Consider the following 25,704-nt stretch of genomic DNA (forward strand, 5'->3'; position numbering starts at 1 on the left):
TAGAGCTGCGCTGCTGATCCAGCCTACGAGTCGGAATAAAGCCTTTCTTTGCTCTGCGGCTTCCTGAATTGTCCTCCTCTTCTTGTTTACTACACAGTTTTTCAAAAGAAATGTTTCAGGAGTTTATTGTTGTTGCTTCTAGCTCTCTGCTTTCCCTCTTCATCTCCATCCTCAGCGGTTTGCCTCTTGATCTCATTACCAGAAATGCCTCTGCAAAGGCCACCTGTGGGCTTTCCCAGGTCCTCATCTTCCCGGACCCTGCAGCCCAGTTCCACGGACAGACTTCAGCTCGCTGAAACTCCCTCGTCCCTCGACTTCTCCTTCAGTCTTCTCTTTCCAACCTCTTAATTGCATGTGTTCTTGTGCATTGTCAATCACCCCAAAGAGGAGGAGATGTGCGCCTACTTGGCGTCCCTTACTTACTCTCCAGCAGGAAGGAGACACCTTCTTCAGTAGGCGTGAGAGCTTCCCCTACAGGCCTGTCCCAAGTCCAACTTGAGCTGAGGTTTCTGGGGTTAATTCCACACTTGTAACTGAAAGGTTGTACCTTTTGACCACCTTCACCCATTCCCCCCCCACCACCTCTGGCAACTGTCAGTCTGATCTCTGTATCTATGAGTTTGGTTTTTTTAGATTCCACATATAAGTGAGATCAAACAGTATTCACCTTTCTCTGACTTATTTCACTTAGCACAATGCCCTCAAGGTCCATCCGTGCTGTTGCAAATGACAGGATTTTCTTCTTTTTTATGGCTAAATAATATTCCTGTGTGTGGTGTGTGTGTGTGTGTATGTGTGTGTGTGTGTGTGTGTGTGTGTGTCACACGTTCTTTATCCACTCATGCTTCAATAGGCACTTGGTTTGTTTCCGTGTCTTGGCTCCTGTGATTAATGCTGCAGTGAACATGGGAGTGCAGGTATCTTTTTTTTTCTTTTCTTTTTAAGGAACACTTATTTATTTATTTTTGGCTGCGTTGGGTCTTTGTTGCTGCACGCGGGCTTTCTCTAGTTGTGGTGAGTGGGGGCTACTCTTTGTTGTAGTGCGCGGACTTCTCATTGCAGTGGCTTTTCTTGTGGAGCACGGGCTTCAGTAGTTGTGGCACATGGGCTCAGTAGTTGTGGCTCACGGGCTCTGGAGCATAGGCTCAGTAGTTGTGGTGCACCGGCTTAGTTGTTCCTCAGCATGTGGGATCTTCCCGGGCCAGGGATCGAACCGGTGTCCCCTGTGTTGGCAGGCAGATCTTAACCACTGCGCCACCAGAGAAGTCCCGCAGGTATCTTTTTGAGTTAGTGATTTTGTTTCTTTCAGGTATATACCCATAAGTGGGATTGCTGATATGGTAGTTGTATTTTTTTTAATAGATCTTTATTGGAGTATGATTGCTTCACAATACCGTGTTAGTTTCTGTTGTACAACAAAGCGAATCAGCCATATCCATACACACGTCCCCATATCCCCTCCCTCTTGAGCCTCCCTCCCACCCTCCCTATCCCACCCCTCTGGGTCATCGCTAAGCACTGAGCCGATCTCCCTGTGCTATGCTGCTGCTTCCCAGCAGCCAACTATTTTACATTCGGTAGTGTATGTATGTTGATGCTTCTCTCACTTCGCCCCAACTTCGCCCTCCTACCCCATGTCATCAAGTCCATTCTCTATGTCTGCCTCTTCATTCCAGCCCTGCAACTAGGTTCATCAGTACCATTTTTTTTTTTTTTTTAAGAATCTGTATATATCTGTTAGCATACGGTATTTGTTTTTCTCTTTCTGACTTACTTTACTCTTCATGACAGACTCTAGGTCTATCCACATCACTACAAATAACTCAATTTCATTTCTTTTTATGACTGAGTAATATTCCATTGTAAATATACGTACCACATCTTCTTTATCCATTCATCTGTCGATGGACACTTAGGTTGCTTCCATGTCCTGACTATTGTCAATAGTGCTGCAGTGAACATTGTGGTACATGTCACTTTTTGAATTATTGTTTTCTCAGGGTATATGCCTAGTAGTGGGATTGCTGGGTCATATGGTAGTTCTATTTTTAGTTTTTTAAGGAATCTCCATACTGCTTTCCATAGTGGTTGTATCAATTTACATTCCCACCAACAGTGTAGGAGGGTTCCCTTTTCACCACACCCTGTCCAGCATTTATTGTTTCTAGTTTTTTTGATAATGGCCGTTCTGACCGGCGTGAGGTGATACCTCATTGTAGTTTTGATTTGCACTTCTCTAATAATTAGTGATGTTGAGCATCTTTTCATGTGCCTCTTGGCCATCTGTATGTCTTCCTTGGTGAAATGTCTATTTAGGTCTTCCACCTGTTTTGTAACTGGATTGTTTTTTTGATATTGAGCTCCATGAGCTGTTTGTATATTTTGCAGATTAATCCCTTGTCTGTTGTTTCATTTGCACATATTTTCTCCCATTCTGAGGGTTGTCCTTTTGTCTTGTTTATGGTTTCCTTTGCTGTGCAGAAGCTTTTAAGTTTAATTAAGTCCCATTTGTTTATTTTTGTTTTTATTTCTGTTACTCTAGAAGGTGGGTCAAAAAAGATCTTGCTGTGATTTATGTCAAAGAGTGTTTTCCCTATGTTTTCCTCTAAAAGTTTTATAGTGTCTGGTCTTACATTTAAGTCTTTAATCCATTTGGAGTTTATTTTTGTGTATGATGTTAGGTAGTGTTCTAATTTCATTCTTTTACATGTAGCTGTCCAGTTTTCCCAGCACCACTTATTGAAGAGGCTGTCTTTTCTCCACTGTATGTTCTTGCCTCCTTTGTCATAAATTAGATGCCCATGTATATGTGGGTTTATCTCTGGGCATTCTGTCCTGTACCATTGATCTGTATTTCTGTTTTTGTGCCAGTACCATACTGTCTTGATTACTGTAGCTTTGTGGTACAGGTTGAAGTCAGGGAGTCTGAGTCCTCCAACTCTGTTTTTCTTTCTCAAGACTGCTTTGGCTATTTGGGGTCTTTTGTGTTTCCATACGAATTGTAAGATTTTTTGTTCTAATTCTGTAGTTTGGTAGTTTGATAGGGATTGCATCAGTGTTTTATAGTTTTCTGAGTACAAGTCTTTCGCCTCCTTAGGCAGGTTTATTCCTAGGTATTTTACTCTTTTTGTTGCAATGGTAAATGGGAGTGTTTCCTTAATTTCTCTTTCTGATTTTTCATTGTTGGTGTATAGGAATGCCAGAGATTTCTGTGCATTAATTTTGTATCCTGAAACCTTACCAAATTCATTGATTAGTTCTAGTAGTTTTCTGGTGGCATCTTTAGCATTTTCTATGTGTAGTATCATGTCATCGGCAAATAGTTTTACTTGTTCTTTTCCAATTTGTATTCCTTTTATTTCTTTTTCTTCTCTGATTGCTGTGGCTAGGACTTCCAAAACTATGTTGAATAATAGTGGTGAGAGTGGACGTCCTTGTCTTGTTCCTGATCTTAGAGGAAATGCTTTCCGTTTTTCACCATTGAGTATGATGTTTGCTGTGGGTTTGTCGTACATGGCCTTTATTCTGTTGAGGTAGCTTCCCTCTATGCCTACGTTCTGGAGAGTTTTTATCATAAATGGGTGTTGAATTTTGTCAAAAGCTTTTTCTGCCTCTATTGAGATGATCATATGGGTTTTATTCCTTAATTTGTTAATATGGTGTATCACATTGATTGATTTGCGTGTACTGAAAAATCCTTGCATCCCTGGGATAAATCCCACTTGATCATGGTGTATGATACTTTTAATGTGCTGTTGGATTCTGTTTGCTAGTATTTTGTTGAGGATTTTTGCATCTATGTTCATCAGTGATATTGGTCTATAATTTTCTTTTTTTGTGATATCTTTTTCTGGTTTTGGTATCAGGGTGATGGTGGCTTCGTAGAATGAATTTGGGAGTGTTTCTCCCTCTGCAGTTTTTTGGAAGAGTTTGAGAAGGATTCGTGTTAGGTCTCCTCTAAATGTTTGATAGAATTCGCCTGTGAAGCCATCTGGTCCCGGACCTGCCTCTCCTGTTCTCCCCTCGGCTTCCTTCCTATGCCCCCAAGGACCCACGTGACCTGGAGGGGGCTTTGGGGGGCAGGAGACTGGCCTGGGAGCTCAGCAGGCTCCCCCGGCCCCAGTTGGGAGGGCAATCGCCCACTGCTCCTCCCGGAGGGCCCCTCCCGCCTGCCACTCCTGATCTCCCTGGCCTCCCTCCTATGCCCCCAGGACCCATGCGGCCTGGATGGGGCTTTGGGGGCTGGGGGAGCAGCTTGGAAGCTCAGCAGGCTCCCTGGACCGAGTGGACCAGGCGTTCGCCCTCCACTCTTCTCCGGCTCTTCCTGGAGAGTCCCTCCCACCTGCCTCTCCTGATCTCCCCAGCCTCAGGGGTGCCGATCTTATCTGGTCTCCACTTCTCCTCCACCCTTGGTCCCCCTACATCCTACTGGTTTACTCTGGGGTTCCTCCTGTCTCCTTGGGGGTCAGAGTCCCCCACCAGTGGCCGGCAAGCGCCCTAGTTGTGGTGAGAGGCTGACTCCGCGTCTTCCCACAGTTCCACCTTGACTCCTCCTCTGGTAGTTCTATTTTTAATTTTTTAAGGAACGTCTGTACTGTTTTCCACAGCGTCTGCACCAATTTACATTCCTATCATAGTGCACAAGGGTTCCCTTTTTTTTCCGCAGCCTCACCAATACTTGTTATTTCTTGTCTTTTTGATGATAGCCATTTTAACAGGTGTGAAGAGATATGTCATTGTGGTCTTGACCTGCAGTTTCCTGATGATTAAGGATGTTGAGCACCTTTTCATGTACCTCTTGGCCATGTGAATATCTTCTTTGGAAAAATGTCTATTCGGATCCTTTGCCCACTTTTTAAAATTTTTTTGAAGACTTTTTTCTTCCTGTGGACCATGGTGTTTTGGTTTTTTTTTTTTTTTTGGCAGATATAGTGCTCACTTATTCTCTCCATGTTTAAAAAAGAATTTCAAAATAACAAAATAATTTTATACACCGTATAATTCAGGGTAGGGTTGGGCTCAGGGGACCATTTCGTTGTTCACAGTGTGGGCAGAAACCGCTGTGTCCAGACATTTTTGGAGCTAGTTTAGCTTTCAGCTCTGAGTCCTGGTCCCAGTCTTGAAACCACAGAAAGTTAGGGGCTGGAATTTTCTCAGCCACAGGGATGAGGTTCTCGTTCAGATGGGAGGAGAGAGCTTCCTGCACGGGATCAATAAAACCTCTGATGCAGAAACATGAGGAAGCAAGGGCAGAGGGCACCGGGGCTGAACCAGAGGGGCCTGTCGTGGCGGCGGGGAGGAGCCCTCTCCCGATCCAGCATTTCCCTGTGCTCACCCCTGTGTCTCCACTCAGTAGAAGGGGCTGCCTGAGAGCAGGAGCAGCCAGTGTATTTGATGGAGGAACTTTCTCCTAGTAGCTTCCAGAACCTGAAGACAGGGCCCAGTACGAACTTTGACCGGATTCATGAGATCCCAGGATGCCTGGGAGCTACAAGCCCTTGATTACTGAGATGACCCTGCCAATGGGCCCAGCTCCTGGAGGGCACGGTCCGGTAGTTTTGCAAGGACAGCCCTTGACTAGGGCAGATGGACCCGCACAGTCACACTGGAGTGGGACAGATAGACTCCATACTGCTCAGACCAGAAATCAATGTCCCGGACCAAGTGTTCAAAAGACACAAAGCATACAGCCTTCTTACGGTTGGAGAACACATGGCTAGCCTCAAAGGAGAAACTCTTTCTACACTGCTGGATGGGAAAAGACCAAGGAGAGTAATGATGCAGGACGGCCTGGTTGGCATCTAGAGGCTGGACAGTTAGCCCATATAAACTGTCAGTGTACTGTTGGTCTGTCCACCAGTCAGAGACAAAAATCTCAGGTTTTCCACTGTCCAGGAGTTCCGGCCACAGACCCTCCTCCTCCAGATCTGACACCTGCTTCTTTTGACACCACCTGTAGGAAGACAGGAAGCTGGTCCGTATACAGGCCCTGGGAGTGACCTCCCAGTTTTCCTCTGCCCCCCAGGCATCTCCTCCAGTCGGCACCGTCCATTTCAGGAAGGCTTCGCCACTGGGGTTCGGAAGGAGGTTGTGTCCTATGGGTGTGCTCTCGCAGAAGCGGCCCAGGACACAGGGCCTGGGGTCGTTGGCGGGGGCAGGTAGGTGTGGAGGGTGGGTGACAGGGTGGCGTGGCCTCGGGCCAGGATTCTCAGCCACAGGGCCTGGCAGTCCACCAGGTCGTGCCAGTGCCAGCACCCCTGGCGGCAGCGCCCGGGCACGTGGCTCAGCACCATCACAAGCAGCTCCGATGACAGTTGGCCCAGACCCAGCGCCTCCTTGGGTTCGGGGTCCTGAGCGGGGACCCCGGCGGGCAGGCCCCTGGCAGCTGAGGTGTACATGGTCTCCTCTCCAGGAGAGGAGTGACACTGGCTGCCACTGCTTCTAGGGGGAGAGACACAGTGGACAGGAGGCACAGTAAGCAGATTATGTACTGTTGGGAAATTACTAAAAATAAAATCCCGAGCTTCTCGAGGGGGCGGAGTCAAGATGGTGGTGTGAGAAGACGCGGAGTTTGCGTCTCCCTACAACGTCTCCCCACAACTAGGGCACCTGCTGGTTGCTGGTGGGGGACCTCAAGGCCCAAAGAGATGGGAGGAACCCCCAAGCGAACCGGTAGAACGTGGGGGCACTGAAGGGGGAAGAGAAGTGGAGGCCGGACAGGACCGGCACCCCTGAGGGGTGGCTGAGAGGGGCGAGGGGTTCCCACACCTGGAGGGACCCTTGGGGGCTCGGATCGGGGGGTGGGGGGAGCGCGCCCAGCGTTTCCCCCGCCCAGTTGGCCGGGGAAGTCTGCCCAGCTCTTGGGCGGGGTCCTACGCCCTCAGAGTTCCCATCCCGTCCGGGCTGCGCTGGCCTTGGGGGCATAGGGAGGAGGCAGGCGGGAGGGCACTCCAGAACCTGAGGAGCAGCAGAAGGAGTGGAGGGCGTTCGCCCCGCCCACTCGGGCCCCCGAGAGCCAGCTGGGCTCCCAGGCCTGGTCCCCTGCCCTGCAAGCTCCCCCGTCCCCCCGCCCCACCACACTGGTCCTCTGGGGACCATTTTTAAAGTCTCTATTGAATTTGTTGCAGTATCGCTTCTGTTTTATGTTTTGGTTTTTTGGCCATGAAGCATATGGGATCTTAGCTCCCTGACCAGGGATTGAACCCACACCCCCTGCATTGGAAGGCGAAGTCGTAACCACTGGACCGCCAGGGAAATCCCACTTTGCCCACTTTTTAATTGGATTTATTTTTGTTATTGATTTATGTGTTCCTTATATATTTTGGAAATTAACCCCTTATCAGATGTATGGGTTGCAAAGTTTTGTCCCATTCTGTAGGTTGCCTTTTCATTTTGTTGATGGTTTCCTTTGCTCTGCAGAAGCTTTTTAGTTTCATGTGATCCCACTTACTTTTTTTTTTTGTTTTTGTTGCCTTTGCTTTTGGTGTCATATCCAAAAAATAATTGCCAAGACCAATGTCAGGGAGTTTAATACCTATGTTTTCTTCTTTATGGTTTCAGGTCCTACATTCAAGTTCTTAATCCATTTAGAGTTAATTTTTGTGAGTGGGGTAATAAGCTAGGGGTCTAGTTTCATTCTTTTGCATGTGAAGACCCAGTTTTCCCAGCACCATTTGTTGAAGGGACTGTCTTTCATCCACTGAGTGTTGTTGGTCTCTCTCTGCTCTCCCCTCCCGCCCTCTGTCTCCCTCCCTCCTCCTCCCCATCCATGGGACCGCCTCCTTCGTGACCTGCCTGGGTTATTGCTGCAGAGATGACACTGGTAACTGCCTCCTTAGGTCTTGTCACTCCACCGTCATGGCTGCCTTGGTCTCTCGTTTCCATCCTCCCTCCAGACACGTGCTTACTGTCCTGCCAGCACCTCAGACTTACACTTAAGGCTGGACTTGTCACCTGGCACAGCTGCTCTGCCCCAGCTTCCTCTTCTTGTTGACTTGTTTGGCATTTGTCATTAGAGACGCTCAGACCCCAGCGTCATTGTTGCCCCGCGGTGGGCCCCTAACTTCCTGTCCTGTCCCGCCAGTGGCTTCCTCCTGCTGTCGGGACGCTGCCCTCCAAGGCCGGGCGCTTCCCTGACGTCCTTCCGGCGGCAGCAGCCGTTTGCTGGTTGTTGGCGCTGTCCAGCGCTGTACTGCGCCTTTCACTTGGGCTTTGTGATTTGATCCTTACTGCAGCCCTGTGAGCGGCTGGTGCTCTGAATTCCATTTTACAAGCGAGGAAACTAAGGCCACAGGGGACGTGCGGCCAGGGTCACCGAGCAGGCATGGCAGAGCCACAGTCTGATTTCAAAGCCCACCTCGACGCTCCGTCACCTGGATCTCAGCCCTGACCATGGTTTCCTGCTCCCTGTTCAGTAAAACCCCACGTCCGTGGTCTGCCGTTCCCCGCGTGCCTTGGTCTGGCTCCAGGTTTCCTCTGGGACAGCGCCTGGCTCTTCCCTTGTGTCCATGACCCACAGGGAGCCCACGCAGTGACGGAGGCACTAGAGGGAGCAGGCCAGGGCTGGGTGGGCCTGAGGTGGGCGATGCTGACATGGCAGCAACCGGAGAGAACCCAGCCCAGTGCGGCCAGAGAGGAGGTGAGCACTGGAAAGCTCCTCGTCGGATGTTTCTGTTTGGCGAGCTTTTGTCAGCTCTCCCCTTGTCTCAGGGCGTGGGTGTAAGCAGTCTTGAGGAGTGAGAAGAAGTCTGTGGTCTGTTTGTTTCTGCCTGTTTTAGGGCCCTTTTGTGTTTGCATGTGTTGAAATTTAGAGCAGAAATAAGCTTTTGACTCGCCAGCAGTGATGCCAGGACTCCTCAGCTGGGGGGACAGGGAGCCCCTGGCCACCTCCTGTCATGTCCAGTCCTGCTGCGTCCCAGGCTGCACTTCACGGCATGCACGTGTCCCCGTGTCCCTGGGGTGAGGGCCAGTCTGGGTGCATCCAGGGCGGGGTGGAGAGACAGGCGTGTGGAGCTGGCTTCGTGTCGTTCCAGAGGTGGGATAGAATGAAGTCGTGAATTCAGTCTCTCCTAGGGGAGAGTTTTCCTGGCCCTAAGGAGGATGCTGTGGGAAACCGGGGCAGAGCCTGGCTAGGTCTGCTGCTGACGTGCGGGTCTGAGTTTGGGCGCCTGCCTGCACGGCCACCTTGCCCCGGGTGGTCACCCCGTGTTGGGTGCAGAGGCCACCTGGCCCTCGGCTCTCAGGGACCTGCTGTTCCCACCTGCGCGGCTGTGGCTTGGGCTGTCCTAGGTGCCGTGACCTGATGGGCTGCATGGTGGCTGCTGCCTTCTCGGTGGAGCTGTGTCCACGGTCAGCACCACTGAGACTCCCGGCTCGGAGCCCCTGGAGAGCTGGTCACTCAGTGGGGAGGACAGGACAGTGAGGGCGCCGGCTTCCTTGGCTGCTCCATTGAGGAAGCAGAATGTCAGGCTGGAATTTTCTAAGTGCCAAAGGCTGTGAACGTGTCAATGTAGCAGAGAGCCCTGTGTGTATCTTTTTTGTGTAAAAGCTTCACGTGGTTGCGAAGCGTTGGACCGTGATGTGTTTCCCCGTAATCGGTTTTATTTTTGGCTTGTTTCTAGGGACATTCCGGAGAATCACCGCAGCTGCCTCGAGACTCTTGACGGACGGCGCGGACGGCAGCTTCTACGGCCTGGAGAGCTTGAACGCGTGGGTGCGCTCCATGGTCCCCACCCACCCGGCCCTTGTGCTGCTCTGGTGTCAGATCCTCCTGCTGGTCAGCCACACCGACTACCGCTGGTGGGCAGAGGTGCAGCAGACCCCCAGGTACGTGCGCTCTGCTCCCCGGGAGGCCAGCCTGGGCTCGTGTGCCGGGGCTCGGAGCAGCTTGAGCTCTGGCTCCCTTTTCACGAGGCTTTGTAAAGAATCCACCGCATGTTAATCTTTCTTTCATGGACACTCTATTGTAGGGAAAACGTGGTCCGACTACAGGCGTTCAGAATAGCCGCTGCTTTTCACAAGTGATTTCTTTGACAAGTTCTTTGACACTGTTCCGTCTTACGGGCCGTTTCTGTCATGCCGTGTCCCTCCTGCTGGGTTCTCATCCTTAAATGGTTCCAGAGCCAGACATGTTGCGATGGCTTAACTTCATTATAAGTTAAATGTGGTTCCGGTTATTCTTAGATAATGAAGAAATTATTTAGCAGCCTTTCAAAACTACTTGGAAATACCTTATTTTTTTTTATCATTCAAGAAGACTTGTTAAGTATCTGATTGTGGGTGGCCCTGTTTTGCAAAAAGTTGTCAGGTCTGAGTCTCTGTTTCTAGGCACCCTCTTGCTCAGCCATTTGTACATATGTGGAAAGAAAAGATTTGATTTCCACCCCCCCCCCCACCCGCCCCGCAGCTGAGTCCTCAGTGCAGTGTTTCTGGAAGACTCAAGAGCCGATGGCGAGGAGAGAAAGCTATGGAAATAGGAGACTGCAGGGGCTGCAGGGTTGAGGTCAGCTCCTCTCTGCTCGAGCACGGAAAGACAGCCAAGTGAGGCCGTGGGTCCCGCGTTGGCTGGTCCAGTGCTCTCGGTGGAAAAGCCAACGTGAGCAGCAGTATTACACCTCTACCCTGTGCTATATGTTGTGGGACATGCAAAGGAAAAATAATCGCTGCTTCCTGCCCTCCAAGTGCTTACAGTTAGTTGGGGAGGACAGAGCAGTGAAAACATTCGACATGCTTAGAGAACAGTTTAAGCCTGTCATGATGACTAAAGTATTGTAAGAGTCGGAAACAGAAAATCTGTGTCTTCTACTTCAGAGCTTCTTCACTGTGCGTGTAAATCAACTGGGGAGCTTGTTCAAATCAGATTCTGATTCAGCAGATGGCTGATGGTGCCTGAGACTCTGCATTTCTGCCAGACTCCTGGGGGTACCAGTGCTCTGATCCATGGAGTACGCTCTGAGCAGTGAGGCCCTGGGTCCTTGAGGATTTTGCCTCAGAGCACCCAGGGGGCTGTTCCAAGGACCAAGCCTGTGCTCCAGCCCACTGTCGGACCGGATGGCTGGGCACCGTAGGAATTAGGGTCCTGGGCTCTTGTGTTATTGCAGCCTCCCCAGTAGCCTCCCTGGACACCAAGGGCAGGACTTGAGTTAGCTGATAATACTAACAGATGTTGGGTGGGTGGACGGTAAGTGAGAAGGTATCCACCGCCCAAATGGATCCTCAGCCAGTGTTTCTTAGCTTCTGCCCCACTCTCCTTCTCCTCCTCCTCTTCCTCTGCCTTTGCACATATGGTGGGTGGTGAGGGCAGAGGCCCACCTGGAGTGGGTTCAAGAGGAAATGGGAGGGCAGACCCCAGTCTGATGAATGGAGGGCCTTCCACAGAAGAATCATGTGGGCTCTCCAGCAGTGTCAGTCAGTGTCATGGAAGATACAGAACTGTTGGCTTGGATGAAAAGACGTAAGAGCGCATGACAAATAGGTACAGTTTTATGATCCTTGATTACATTCTGGATCTGGGGGATGAAACCACTAGAAAGGACATTATTGGGTCAACAAGCTACATTTGAATGTGAGCTCTACATAACTTGTTGCTTTTGGTTATGAGTAGTACTTAGGGGACACACTTGCTGAGGTATTTAGGGGTGCAGTCTCTTGACCTGCAGATTACCCTCAAATGGTACAGCCCCCCAAATTGCGTGTGTGTACAGCGTGCGTGAGTGTCGAGTGTGTGTAGGGCATGTGTGTATGTGTGGAGCACGTGCATGTGTGTGGCGTGCGTGCCTGAGCGCAAAGGTGGTGACTTACTAGTAGTTGAATCTAGGTGAAGAGTATGTCGCTGTTAATTAAATTATTCTTTTTTTATATATAAATTTATTTATTTATTATTATTATTTTGGCTGCATTGGGTGTTTGTTGCTGTGCGCAGCTTTCTCTAGTTGTGGCGAGCGGGGGCTACTCTTCGTTGCGGTGCGCGAGCTTCTTGTTGTGGTGGCTTCTCTTGTTGTGGAGCTTGGGCTGTAGGCGTGTGGGCTTCAGTAGTTGTGGCTCGCGGGCTTCAGTGGTTGTGGCTCGTGGGCTCTAGAGCTCAGGCTCAGTAGTTGTGGCGCACGGGCTTAGTTGCTCCGCGGCATGTGGGATCTTCCTGGACCAGGGCTCGAACCTGTGTCCCCTGCATTGGCAGGCGGATTCTTAACCACTGGGCCACCAGGGAAGCCCTGACTTATTCTTTGAGCTTTTATATCAGCTTGAAAGTTTTCAAAATAAAAGTTAAGGAAAAAAAATGACGAAAGAGGGACATTTAGAGAGCAGCTCTACACAACGGTTAGGAGGAGTTTCGCTCTGGAGGGAAACAGAGACATGGGAAATGAGGACATGAGAGAGTTTCTAGATGAGAGAACGAATGGCATGGGTGACCCCCTTACAGAAGAGAGCGTTATCCTAGAGTTGGCAAGAGCAGATGGGATCTAAGGGACAGACATTGGCTTTATGATATTGATTTATTTTTTGCCAGCTTTTTATAGTTCAACTTACATTTTCCTGATTTCTCTCCATATATTAGCCGATATGGGAAACTCACTGATTCTGGGTTCTCAGCTCAGTCATTATTTCCTCAGGGAAGCCTTCCTGACCTCTCTTTGATTGGTGAAGTCTCACTATCTGCTCTTACCCCAACCTTTGCCTCTTTCTTGTGGCATGTGTTGAGACTGTAATTTGACATTTATTTGGGTGATAATTTGGTTAATATCTCTCCCTCTAGATCATAATTCCCACAAGGGCCCTCATAGTGTCCCCAGCACTAACATGAGTTAGTGATTTAATTACCCTGATAATAGAAATAATAATAATGTATTGGTAAAGACCTTTTATATATAGATCACTAGCACTTATATAGCATTAAGTGCCAGATGTTGTTCTGTGGGCTTTCCACTATAAGTTATTAAAATCTCTCGAAAGGCATGTATATTATAGACAGGGAAACTTCTTTTCCCAGGGAAGTTAAATAACTTGCCCACTATCACACATTAACAGACATGTGTGCATGCATGATCCCCCAACTCGATTATTTTCACCTATAATAGCTGAAACTGTCATATAAGTGTGGGTTTATTTCTGGGCTATTTTCTCTTCCATTGATCCGTGTGTCTGGTTTTATGTCAACACCGTACTGCTTTGATTACTGTGGCTTTGTAGTGTAGTTTGAAATCAGGGAGTGTGATACCTCCAGTTTTGTTCTTCTTTCTCAAGATTGCTTTTGGCTGTTCGGAGTCTTTTGTGGTTCCATTCAAATTTGAGAATTTTTTGTTCAAGTTCTGTGAAAAATGCCATTGGAATTTGGATGGGGATTGCATTGAATCTGTAGATTGCTTTGTGTGGTATGAACATTTTAACAATATTAATTCTTCTAATCCATGAGCATGGAATATCTTTCCATTTATTTTTGTCTTCTTTAGCTTCTTTCATCAGTGTCTTTCAGTGTATAGTTCTTTCACCTCCTTGGTTAAATTTATTACTAGGTATTTTATTATTTTGATGCAATTGTAAATGGGATTATTTCCTTAATTTCTCTTTCTGATAGTTTGTTATTTGTGTATAGAAATACAACAGATTTCTGTATATTGATTTTGTATCCTGCAATTTTACTGAATTCATTGATTACTCCTAACAGGTTTTTAGTGGACTCCTTAGGGTTTTCTATGTACAGTATCATGTCATCTGTAAGTAATGAAAATTCTACTTCTTTCTGACTTGAATGCCTTTTATTTCTTTTTCTTGCCTAATTGCTTTGGCTAGAACTTCCAATACTATGTTGAATAAAAGTGGCAAGAGTAGGGATCCTTGTCTTGTTCCTGATCTTAAAGGAAGAGCTTTTAGCCCTTCACCATTGAGTATGATGTTAGCTGTGGGCTTGTCATATACGGCCCTTATTATGTTTAGGTACGTTCTCTCTGTACCCATTTTATTGAGAGTTTTTATCATAAATAGATGTTGACGTTTGTCAAATGCTTCTGCATCCATTGAGATGATCATATATTTTTTATTCTTCATTTTGTTAACATGATGTATTTTATCGATTGACTTATGGATGCTGAACTATCCTTGCATCCGTGGAATAAATCCTACTTATCATGGTATACGATCCTTTTAATGTACTGTTGAATTCAGTTTGCTAATAACTTGTTGAGGATTTTTGCATCTATGTTCATCAAGGATATTGCCCTGTGATTTTCTTTTTTTGTGGTGTCCTTGTCTGGTTTTGATGATGAGTGTCTCTATTTCCAAAAGATAATAAAAATGAATTACTAGAAGTTTGGAATACAAAGTACAAGTCATTATTTTCTATCTGTGTACTCAGCAGATTTAGAACTGCTCTATCAATTGTTACAGAGGTTCTGTATGCAGCTCAGCGCTGGCTCTCAGATGAGCATGGGCTCCCAGGCCACACTTCCTGGAAGTACCCATGGTTGCCACAGTGGGGTCTGTTTTTGTCTGCTTCTTATTTTGGGGATTAGATCATCATAGTCTTATGATTTGCTTTCTACCTGTCCTGCCTTTTGGTGGACGGTTCGGGTCCTGCATACGCAGTCATCTTTTATTTGGGAAGTTCATTTGCTATCAGTAGCTGGCAGTGTCTGTCCTGAGGTCTTGGGGGCTTTGCCCTCCTACAAACTGGGACTAAATTTGGGTTGACCTTGGACCTTCTTTGTGTCCACTGCTAATATTTGAACTGCAAATTCTCCCCTTCTCTTTCAGAGGCTTTTTCTTCTATAGCTATACTATTTGCAAACACAGAATTACACCTTGAATGTAAGTCATGTTGGGGCTGGCAGGAGGGCTGACTGAGAAAGGAAAGGTTTTTTGTTTGTTAGTTTTTAACTGACATGTAACTTACAGTACAGTAGAATGTACTCTTTTGTACCCGATATAGCCAGGTCACCACCACCACAGTCAAGAGTTAGACCAGTATCATCGCTTCAGAGAATTCCCTCCTGTCCCAGTGCAGCCACCCCCTCCCCCTGCCCCTCCCTCGGTAACCACTGATCCATGTTCTGTCGTGATAGAAGTTTTTAAACAATTCTCTTCTAAATCCTGAGGCGTTAACAGGAAGAGTTGACACGTTTCAGAATATTCTAGTCCTGGTGTCATCTTCGTCTCCACTAAGCCTTAGCAGAGACTTGTAGGTTCTTGGCCGCCGAGGCGAGGGGATTGTCTTACCCTCAGGTCAGAGGGCTGTTGGTGAGCATGGCAACTACTGTGTTTTAAGAGTTGTGGCCAGTACTGAGAGTCCCAAAGTTTGTAATTCTCATCTCCTTAGAAAGAAAAAAGACAAGGTGAGAAGAAGTAAAGATGAAATGAAATAACCTTCACTAGTGGGGAATTAATTGTGCAGAAATGCTTTTAAACAGGGTTTCCATAATAGCATAGATGCTGTGGGCATGCTTAGGGTTGTAACTTTTCGTTGGTAATTGAAGAGTAAAGTATGGAAATGCAAAGGTCTTCTTCTGTCACTTGACAGCTTTCGTAGCAAGCTAAAACCAGAAATTTCAAAAGCAATAGCTCTGCCATCAGACACAGCCAGTGAGATAAGAGCGCTGATGGAATGTGCAACTTCGTGGTGGATTTTGCCTTTCAGTCAAGCATTTACATTTTCTGCCTGTTAGATCCTCTGTTTATTTTAGTTTTCCATATGTGCTTTATCATAGCTCAGAAACAGATCACTGAGAGTAGATCTTACACATCATTCTGATGTGGCAGTATTTAAAGTAACTGTCTGCTTTAGAACTGGGACTAAACGACAGTCATCTTCAGTGTTTTGAAAATAAGCCGGCTGTCATCTCAGAAACACTGTCAGAGCTTCTGTTGCTCCTTCTAGAAGACGCAGTCTATCCAGCACGAAGTCACTTAGTCCCCAGATGTCTGGAGAGGACGAGGATTCTGATGTGGCTTCCAAACTGGGAATATGCAATAGAGAAATAGTACGAAGAGGAGCTCTCATTCTCTTCTGCGATTATGTCGTAAGTCTGAAATTGCGAGGAGGGGCGGGTTGGGGGCTGGAAAACACCTCGCGCGGTTGATACTTCTACAGACTGACTTCCACCGTCTGTCACTCCGCCAGAATGAAAGACTATAATTAAAGTTGAATCCTGCTCCCAAGTATAACTGGAAATCAGGCTTGGCGTCCAGCCCTGGGAGTTTAAGTTTGTCTGTAAAAGATTCAGTGGGCAAATACCGTATGCTAACACATATATATGGAATTTAAGGGAAAAAAATGTCATGAAGAACCTAGGGGTAAGATAGGAATAAAGACGCAGACCTACTGGAGAACGGACTTAAGGATATGGGGAGGGGGAAGGGTGAGTTTTGACAGGGCGAGAGAGAGTCATGGACATATACACACTAACAAACGTAGTAAGGTAGATAGCTGGGGGGAAGCAGCCGCAAGGCACAGGGATATTAGCTCGGTGCTTTGTGACAGCCTGGAAGGGTGGGATGGGGAGAGTGGGAGGGAGGGAGACGCAAGAGGGAAGACATATGGGAACATATGTATATGTATAGCTGATTCACTTTGTTGTAAATCAGAAACTAACACACCATTGTAAAGCAATTATACCCCAATAAAGATGTTTTAAAAAAAAAAAAAAAAAAAGATTCAGTGGGCAATCGCTTGCTCGGCACCAGTCGCAGTGCTGGGCGCCTTTGTTGTTTTGAGGGACGCCATGGAGTAACAATGGTAATATAAAGAAGTTACAAGTTTGGCTGAGTGAGGTTCTGATTAAAAAATTTTTTTTAATCTGTGGAAAAGGTGTTAGAATGTTAATCGCTGCATTTTTAGATTCCTATTTGAATGACATTCTTTTAAAAAATAACTTTTGTGGAATTTTTGACCGTAAAACTAACATCTCTTGTGTAATACAAAAAATTTACAAAAACCAAATAAGTAAACAGAAGAAACTAACATCTGTAATCGTATTACTCAGAGAGAACTCGTTGTTCCACTCTCACTGGGATCTGATACCTTTTCCGGGCTGATAGAAAGTGCTCCTTCCTTTCGTGCAGACATGGTGCCACGAAGGCCGCTGTCACTCAGCAGCGCGTCGGAAGAGGAGTAGACTCCTGCACCTGAGCTGCTTGTTTAGATCTTTTTTGCCATTGATAGCAATTTGTTAATATTCATGTTTTGTTTTACATTCTCTTTTTTTTTTTTGTAAATTTATTTATTTTTGGCTGCTTTGGGTCTTCATTGCTGCGCGTGGGCTTTCTCTAGTTGCGGCGAGCGGGAGCTGCTCTTCGTTGTGGTGCGCGGGCTTCTCATTGCGGTGGCTTCTCTTGTTGTGGAGCATGGGCTCTAGGTACGCAGGCTTCAGTAGTTGTGGCACGCGGGCTCAGTAGTTGTGGCTCACGGGCTTAGTTGCTCTGCGGCATATGAGTGAGATCTTCCCAGGCCAGGGCTTGAACCTGTGTTCCCTGCATTGGCAGGCGGTTTCTTAACCACTGCACCACCAGGGAAACCCCTTGCTTTACATTCTTGATGTTCAAATCGTTTTTCTAATGCGTTCCACTTTTGAGAAATAATTTGGTATAGTTATATAATGCTGTTTTCACAGAAAATTAAGAAAAATATTTATTTTATAAGTTAATACTATCAAATTATCCCACAGTAAAAGTATTAAGCATTAACCAAAAAATTTATCTCGCTTTATAATTTCTGCCTAAGGTCATGAATTACAGTGAAAAGGCAACATATGTATTGGGTTGGCCAAAAAGTTTGTTCGGCTTTAAGTAAAAATAACACTTTTCGGGCTTCCCTGGTGGCACGGTGGTTGGGAGTCCGCCTGCTGATGCATGGGACGCAGGTTCGTGTCCCGGTCCGGGCGGGTCCCGCATGCCGCGGAGCGGCTGGGCCCGTGAGCCATGGCTGCTGGGCCTGTGCGTCCGGAGCCTGTGCTCCGCAACGGGAGAGGCCACAAGAGTGAGAGGCCCGTGTACCGCAAAACAAAACAAAACAAACAAAAATAATAACATGTTTCATTTTCACCAAGAATTTTTTTTGTTTAATATTTATTTAGGCTGCACCGGGTCTCAGTTGCGGCATGCAGGATCTTTTAGCTGTGGCACGCGAGCTCTTAGTTGTGGCTTGCGAACTCTTAGTTGCAGCATGTGGGATCGAGTTCCCCGACCAGGGATCGAACCCGGGCCCCCCTGCATTGGGAGCACGGACCACCCCGCACTGGACCACCAGGGAAGTCCCACCAAGAACTTTATTGAACAACGTATTCATTAACTGAACAAACTTTTTGGCCAACCCCAAATTTAAAACTGTATTTTTCTCATTGCCTTATAAATCTTACATGAAATTTCTTCCCTTAAGATCCATTTGATCTATGGGAACCATCCATATTTTGGATTCAGGAAATCTATCAAAACTGACAGTTACAGGAAATTGTTTTTTTCTACTGACCTGTCACAAAGCTGCAGCGAGGGTAACTGGAGAATTCCCGTCAGGAGGCTGGACTGAGGCCTGGGCGAGGCAGGGCTTGCCCTGGACGGGAGCACCACCCGCTCTCGCGTCTCAGCTCGGGCCGGTCACACCGTTCCTACTGCCCTCGGGAGGCGCCGGGCTCTCAGGTGCCCCAGACCGCCCGCGGCCCTGGGCCATGCTCTTCTCCTCCTGTGTCCCTGAGCTGTGCCGCTGGGGTGCACCTCCCTGGGGCCTGACTTTGGACAGCTCGGCTGCGGTGCACAGTTGCGGGTGCCGGCTCTGTAAAGTGTGTTGTCACCTCATCAGTCATGGTGCTCAAACAGTAAATACTTTCAGTGAGGATTATAATTCGGAGTTGGTTTTCTCCTTCCACCACTTCCGGCCTTTTCTATGGCGCTAGTGTCTGCTCTTGCCTTGTCCTCTAGAAGATGGCCTTTCATTGTTGTCTTGTCCTCAGTGCCAGAACCTACACGATTCAGAGCACTTAACGTGGCTCATCGTCAACCACATTCAGGACCTGATCAGCCTGTCCCACGAGCCTCCTGTGCAGGACTTCATTAGTGCTGTCCATCGGAATTCCGCGGCCAGCGGCCTTTTCATCCAGGCAATTCAGTCTCGTTGTGAAAATCTTTCAACTGTAAGTCTCCCTGGTGCCGGCTATCGCCGGTTTTCTCTGCCTTAAAAATGGAGGGTTGGCATTTTTAAACTGCTGTTTCCAGTGGTCAAAACCCTCTGCTCTTATTCCTCTCCTTCTCTCAAACCGCAGCCCGCCACGCTGAAGAAAACCCTCCAGTGCCTGGAGGGGATCCACCTGAGCCAGTCGGGCGCCGTGCTGACGCTGTACGTGGACAAGCTTTTGTGTACTCCGTTCCGTGTGCTGGCTCACATGGTCGACACCCTCGCTTGTCGCCGGGTGGAGATGCTTCTGGCTGCAAATTTACAGGTACTGGGAGAAAACACAGATGTCGTTTTTTACTGAAAACCTGGCAGGGCAGGCGGAACACTTGGCTGGCTCCTCCCCCACGGGGATAGTCTTCACGTGGCCACCGAGGGGAGCGTGCAACACGGATGAGCTGGTCCTTCCTTGTGTGTCCGATATGGGTGCTTCCTGTACTTCTTCTAGTCCACCTTTGCCACCAGAGCCGGAGGTGCCCCTTTATCTTCTGTAAATGAGCACAGGTGACTTTGACTCTTGTGCATTGCAACGCCACTGACGTGTTCTTGTCTGCTTTAGAACAGCACGGCCCAGCTGCCGGCGGAAGAGCTAAGCAGGATCCAGGAGCACCTGCAGAGCAGCGGGTTAGCGCAGAGGTAACGCCGGGGCCCGGTGCTCCTTGCTTTCTGAGTGTAAAGACTAGGGTTTGTGAGGGCACAGACTCGCAGGATGAGAGGCTGGCGTGCTGTATTGGTGGGTTCACTGCAGAAGGGCCTTGAGAGAGAGCCTTCCGAAATTAACACAGTTGGATCTTAACGTGTACACGGTGAGGACCAGCTGGCAGTGTCAGCTCTGCCGCGATAAAGCGCCGTGGCTGTGTGAGGGTGGCGGGTGTTCCTGTGGCCTCCACTCACCATCTGCGATGAGTCATCGATCAGCTCTGTCTTAGCAAAAATCAAAGCCTGTGATCTAATTGCTAAATAAGACCTGGCAGAGCTGAGAGACGTTACCTAGTTCTCGGCGAGAATTGTTTCTACACCTTGTCAACATTTTGTCTCTCTATGGCTGTTTATCACCTAATTTTGTTTGCAAAGTCCTTTTGAGGCCTTTGCCAGAAATCCTGATGTCTGTTACATGAGTGTATTTCCGTGACTGCAAAATAAATGAAGAGAAGCCTTTATCTTCTCTCCTCCACAGCAGGGAAAACGTTTGTGAGAGAGAATCTGGTTACTGTACTGACTTCAGTCTTAAGAGTAGCCGTTGCTGGTTTCTTTAACCGAGAAGGGGTAGGACTTGGGCAGTACGAGGCTTTAGGTGACTCGTCAGTATGCTGGGTGACTTACGTTGTAATTTGCATCATGAAGTTGTTCTCATAGCAGGTGGTGAGAGGCGACGACACTATCCCTACTTTCGACCCTAGACTTATTCAGGCAGACGAGGAGGGGTAAAAATATTTTGTACCAGATGAGGTGATTCTTCTGTGAAATGAATGTAAATGGGTATAGATTGTATATGTGGGGAGATAAAGTAGGAGATTTTGTGCCCTGGGATCTTAGGTGGTCCGTTTTGTGTTGATAAAGAGTGCCTGTATTAGCTGTTAGGCTGTGTATTGCCTGCTGCAGTGTTTGAGTGTAAATGAAATTTCTGAAAAATACTTACGGGACATAAACTGTGGTTGTTACCAGTAAACTGGGGCCTGAATTTGCATCATGACTTGAGTGTCAATGAGAAATAGCTCTGAACAGAAAGTTTCAAACGTGTCACCTCGCTGTAAGAAGCCACTGTTGCTCCCTCTGGTGCAGCTGTGCCGTAACCCGTGTGTGATTGGATTCCAGACACCAAAGGCTCTACTCCCTGCTGGACAGGCTTCGTCTCGCCACTGCACCGGCATCGCGTGGCCCCGCTCCTCTGGTCACGCCCCACCCGCTGGACGGGGACGGGCCCCTGGCACTAGAGACAGTGAATCCTGACAAAGTAAGTGTCCAGCACGTCTGGGTGTGACACACAGGGCCCCCTCGGGGCACTGAGTGCCTCTGCAGCGGGTGGCTCAGGCGGCAGGACGTCCTGGCGCTCAGCACAGCCCCTGAGGGCTCTCGAGCTGCCCTGTTTCTTGCCAGCAATGGGCACAGTCACATCAGCGACAGGACCCATGAGGTCCAGCCTGGGTTTTTAGCAGGGGGCATGGGGTGAGAAAGGAAATGCTGACTCGGGTCATTAGTAGGGGGCTGAGGGTCACGGTGATTAATGGAGAATCAGGAGACGGGTGGCCACGGCCTGCCCAACTGGCGTGTCTCCCTTTCCTTAACGCCTGCTGACCCGCTGCATATTGACCCACCGCCCCAGGGGACCTGGTACCTTGTCATCACCCTCACTGCTCACACCTCAGAGCCGGGGGCCATTTGGGGCCTTGGTGGGGCCTTGGTAGGGCCTTGGTATGCTCCTTTCCTGGAGAGAGTTCATTTTAAATATGAACTTGGGAGTCCCAAATCCAGCAGCCCAGGCGTAGATAACAGAGTCCGGGCCACTGTTCTCAGGCATGGTTTGTTCAGCCCCTCCACTGCACTGGCCCTGGGGAGAGAAGAGCAAAGCAGACCCCCCAGTAGAAGATGATCAGCACGACGCCCAACAAGGGGCGGACAGAGAGGTGGGCCCGCTACCCTCAGTACTTTACTGAGTTTGAGGGACAGTGGAGCGATCGCCAGGTGAGGGGAGAGGATGTCCAGACAGGTAACAGCAAGTCCGAAGACACAGCCAGTACCAGTTCCCATGGGAAAGGGCTGTGGGGGCGCTGAGCAGCCCGCACAGTGACAGCGTCCAGTTTTACGAGAGCTGTATTCATGGTCCAGGGAGGCCACTTGCCCTTTGGTCTGGGACAGGACATGAGGGTCAGTAGGAGAAGAAACAAGGTGTATCCGGTCAAGTTGAAGCCCCTTGAGAGCCTGCCCAGTCGCATCCCGTCATCCACCTTTTCTCCTCCCCAGGACTGGTACGTACGTCTGGTTAAATCCCAGTGCTGGACGCGGTCAGACTCTGCACTGCTGGAAGGGGCAGAGCTGGTGAACCGGATCCCTCCGGGTGACTTGAACGCGTTCATGATGAACTCGGTACAGTGGAGCCGCGGGACCCTTGGGAACCCTTTCTCTTGTTACTCACACGTGTTTGACGTGTTTCATTGTCATGTGACCGAATAGCAATGTGCACCACTCACCTTTGTGCCTTAACAGCAGAGACCCTAATCCAGACAGGACAGGATGTTATTTCAGCCACGCTAGAGTCTAAAAGGAGGGGAATCGTGTTTGACTCACCTTTTCGTGCATTTAAAGAAAACAGGTTCCCTTAGGTTATAATGAATTCTGATCGCTTGTCTCGTGCTTGTGAGCAAAAGTACTGGGATGGTGCCATGGTGCGTGATTTAACTGACTTTTCCATGATGTTATGGAAGTTAGTAAGCCCCTCCCTACCTGGGGCAGGGGTCCCCCCCCGCTGTGTGTAGTGAGGCCCCCCACCCTCACTAGGTGTCACACAGGCCTGCTGTGCGGAGCTGGCCCAGGAGCCCTGGCAGGGCATCCCTGTTCCTGTCCTCAGCTGTTGGACTGGTGCTGTGAGGGCTGGAGCCCCCTTGATGGTGTTGGCACAGCCTTGGCAGAGTCCTTCTCAGACCTGCTGGGACCAGCAGCCGACAAACCTTTAGGTGTTAATAGTGCTGCCTGGAAATGTGCCAAGTGGGAGTGACGCAGGGACGTGGGGGATGGCAAGGACCGGCAGGTGTGGTGTAGAGAGCTTCAGGGTGCAGCCACATGTTCCCAAGCACTGACCCTCCCTCAGTTTGAAAGAAAGAGCTACATGGGGAAAACAGGAGAATTGGCCCAAAACCAGTTTGCCAGACTCATTTGAAGAGCCCTTCAGTGAAAGCTGATTTGCTGATAAGTGATAAATTTGCTTAATAACCAACTGAATTTTCCAAATTTGCTCATTAGACTTTTAACAGCATTAAAGAAAGGCTCAGCTGCAATGGCTAGGGGTCGATTTTGGTCGCTGACAATGACATGTGCTTTTCTGAATATTAAGTAAATTAAGATTGGCCAAAAAGATCCTTAAATGGCTTTAAAAAGTTGGCAAAGCACAGTACAAATTGAAACAGTATCGTATGAAATGCTGTTTTTCCAGTCAAACTTGTGGCATTTATATGACTGCGTTGATTTATTTCAGCTGCTTTTGAACATAACTTGTCTTTTTCAAACATTGAGATGTTTGGTGTTTCACTGTTTCTTGGATGGCACATCAGCTTGATTTTGTATCTTCATCAATTAAAATTTCACCATATTGAAGTTTTGATTTCAAATAAATCTGAAGACATAAAAAAACTATTTCTTTAAAATTAAAGTACCCAAAAGCGACCAGAAATAAACTTCACCGATCGTATGTTAAATGGAGATGTTCATTTATTTGTAACAGAAGTAGAATAAGGTATTCTTTCCAGTGTTTTGGACGGCGAACTAATCTGTTATCTCAGAAACGTTTGCTTCTCTGCTGTGTTTCCCTTGCCCGACTGAAAGCTCGTAATCGGCATTGTTGAACCTTTAATGCCCCGATTCAGGAATTCAACCTGAACCTGCTAGCCCCGTGCTTGGGCCTGGGCGTGCGTGAGATCTGTGCGGGCCGGAAGAGCCCCCTTTTCGCAGCAGCTCGCACGGCAACTCTGGACCGCGTGGCCAGTGTGGTTCAGCAGCTGCCCGCTGTCCACCACGTCTTCCAGCCGTTCCTGCCTGCAGAGCCCACCGCCTACTGGAGCAAGTTGGACGATCTCTTTGGTAATTAAAATCACAGTCCCCTTATTTTAAAAAAACGCTGCAGAGCCAGTGCCACGCTCTGTACTGAGTGAAAATACAGTCAACACTGTCGATCTGATACACCAAAGGCACTTACAGAGGCCACCGAGAACCTGCACTGGGGCCCTGGCTCTGCGTGTCTTTTGGTGTGTTTGCTGCTTGGCCGTTCCTTGACGTGGCCTGAGCTCGGGGCCTGCGAGGAACACAGGCTCAGCCTCGGGAATGTGGGTCCTGGTCTCGCGGGGTGGTGGGTTGTGTGCCCGTGTGCTTCCGGGAGCCATGTCTTTAGTTCCCATCAGATTCTCGGGGGGAGGGGGGAGCGGCGACTGCCTGTCTTTCAGAGGTCAGAGCCTCTGCTGAAGGCTCTTGCCCCCATGGGGCCTTCTGTTTCAGGGGATGCCGTGCTGTATCGGACCCTGACCACTCTGGCTCGGGCCCTGGCCCAGTACCTGCTGGTGTTCTCCAGACTGCCCAGCCACTTGCACCTTCCTCCTGAGAAGGAGAGGGACACCGTGAAGTTTGTGGTCATGACCCTCGAGGTAAGAGGCAGCTTGGGAACTTGGCGCTCAGTGCAGAGGGAAGAAGCTCCTCCATCTGAAAATGCAGAGCTGTGTGCAGCCCGGCGCCTGTGGCCTGTCCTTCCAGCAGTGACCGCTGTCACGTGTCACATCCGTCCCCTGCTTTGCCGAGCTCCGTCACGCCCCTTATTGCTCCATTCCCCACGGTTGCCTTGTGAGGTTGACAACACAGCCCTTCTTGTCTCTGCCTCAGGGCAGGGGAGCGGGGGCACTCTGAAGAGTCAGGTCTGGGACCTGGGCTCCCGCCCAGGGTCTCCTGAGCATAGCATGGGGAGTCGTCAGGCACTTATGTGTGAATCTTGTTTCCTTGATGCTAAGATACTTTTTTGATTTAGTACAAACCATCCATTTAAAAATTTTTTCCAGGGAAAAAGAAGCCGTGCAAATGTAGTATGTGTCCTAATTTTAGATACTTAGTAAATAATAATCTGAGAAATTTGTTATATTTTAAATTGAGCAATAAACCTGATATTTCAGCTGTGGGGAATTGAACACTCTGTGTTAATACTTATAAACACCCCCAAAACGTGTACATACGTGTGTGCATTGCCTTTTTGTACGACTTCTGGAGAAGAGAGTTTGGCCTGCACCCTTGGAGGCAGAGGACACGGCTGACCCAGTGCTGACACCCCCTGCCGCCTCCCAGCAGGGAGGGGGAGCGTCCAGAGGGCATTCGCCCAGCTGTTCAGAAGGGAACAAACAAGCGCCTACTTGAGCCGGGCCGAGCCAGATAGCTGTGACCCCTGCCCTTTAGGCTTCAGCGTAGTCGGAAGGCTGGCAAACAAGCGTACGGTTACAGTACAGAGTGGCCCCTGCCAGCCATCACGTGCCCGTACGCCCTGCATCATCTCATTCAGGTCTCACTGCAACCCTGGGAGGTGGGCTGTTATTCCCACTTTACAGATGAGAGAAGCAGGGCTTAAGAGGCTCAGCGACTTCACCCGCTGGGAAGTAGCCATTCCAGCATTTGAACCCCAGCACGGCTGTCAGGTTCAGCCTCTGTGACTGCAGCTGAGGCGAGGCCCTGGGCAGTGGGAGCCCCGAGGGAGAGCCCAGCCCGCCGGCTGTGCGGCCAGGGCAGGATGCTGGGGGCGGGCAGCCACATCAGGTTGGGCATTCTGCGTTCCACTCCCAGAGTGGGAGTGGGAGGGGGGTACTTCAGTGAGCAGG

At 48.8% G+C, this 25,704-nt stretch overlaps 1 protein-coding gene across 6 annotated transcripts in view; it reads left to right on the forward strand.

Annotated features, from left to right (window-relative positions):
* HTT (huntingtin) overlaps positions 1–25,704 on the forward strand; it is a 137,784-nt gene that overhangs the window by 92,976 nt on the left and 19,104 nt on the right. For all 6 annotated transcript variants that reach the window (XR_004349927.1, XM_032632142.1, XM_032632144.1 and 3 more), the window contains 9 exons: positions 9,621–9,825; positions 15,866–16,007; positions 18,930–19,109; positions 19,239–19,415; positions 19,707–19,783; positions 20,963–21,101; positions 22,109–22,231; positions 23,725–23,938; positions 24,350–24,495. Coding sequence is in view for 5 of the 6 variants with exons in the window: in XM_032632142.1 (XP_032488033.1) it covers positions 9,621–9,825; positions 15,866–16,007; positions 18,930–19,109; positions 19,239–19,415; positions 19,707–19,783; positions 20,963–21,101; positions 22,109–22,231; positions 23,725–23,938; positions 24,350–24,495 (1,403 nt within the window). In the remaining variant the exon portion in view is untranslated. The remainder of the gene's footprint in view (positions 1–9,620; positions 9,826–15,865; positions 16,008–18,929; positions 19,110–19,238; positions 19,416–19,706; positions 19,784–20,962; positions 21,102–22,108; positions 22,232–23,724; positions 23,939–24,349; positions 24,496–25,704) is intronic.

The sequence above is a fragment of the Phocoena sinus genome, chromosome 5, assembly GCF_008692025.1.
Source record: "Phocoena sinus isolate mPhoSin1 chromosome 5, mPhoSin1.pri, whole genome shotgun sequence".
NCBI lineage: Eukaryota > Metazoa > Chordata > Mammalia > Artiodactyla > Phocoenidae > Phocoena > Phocoena sinus.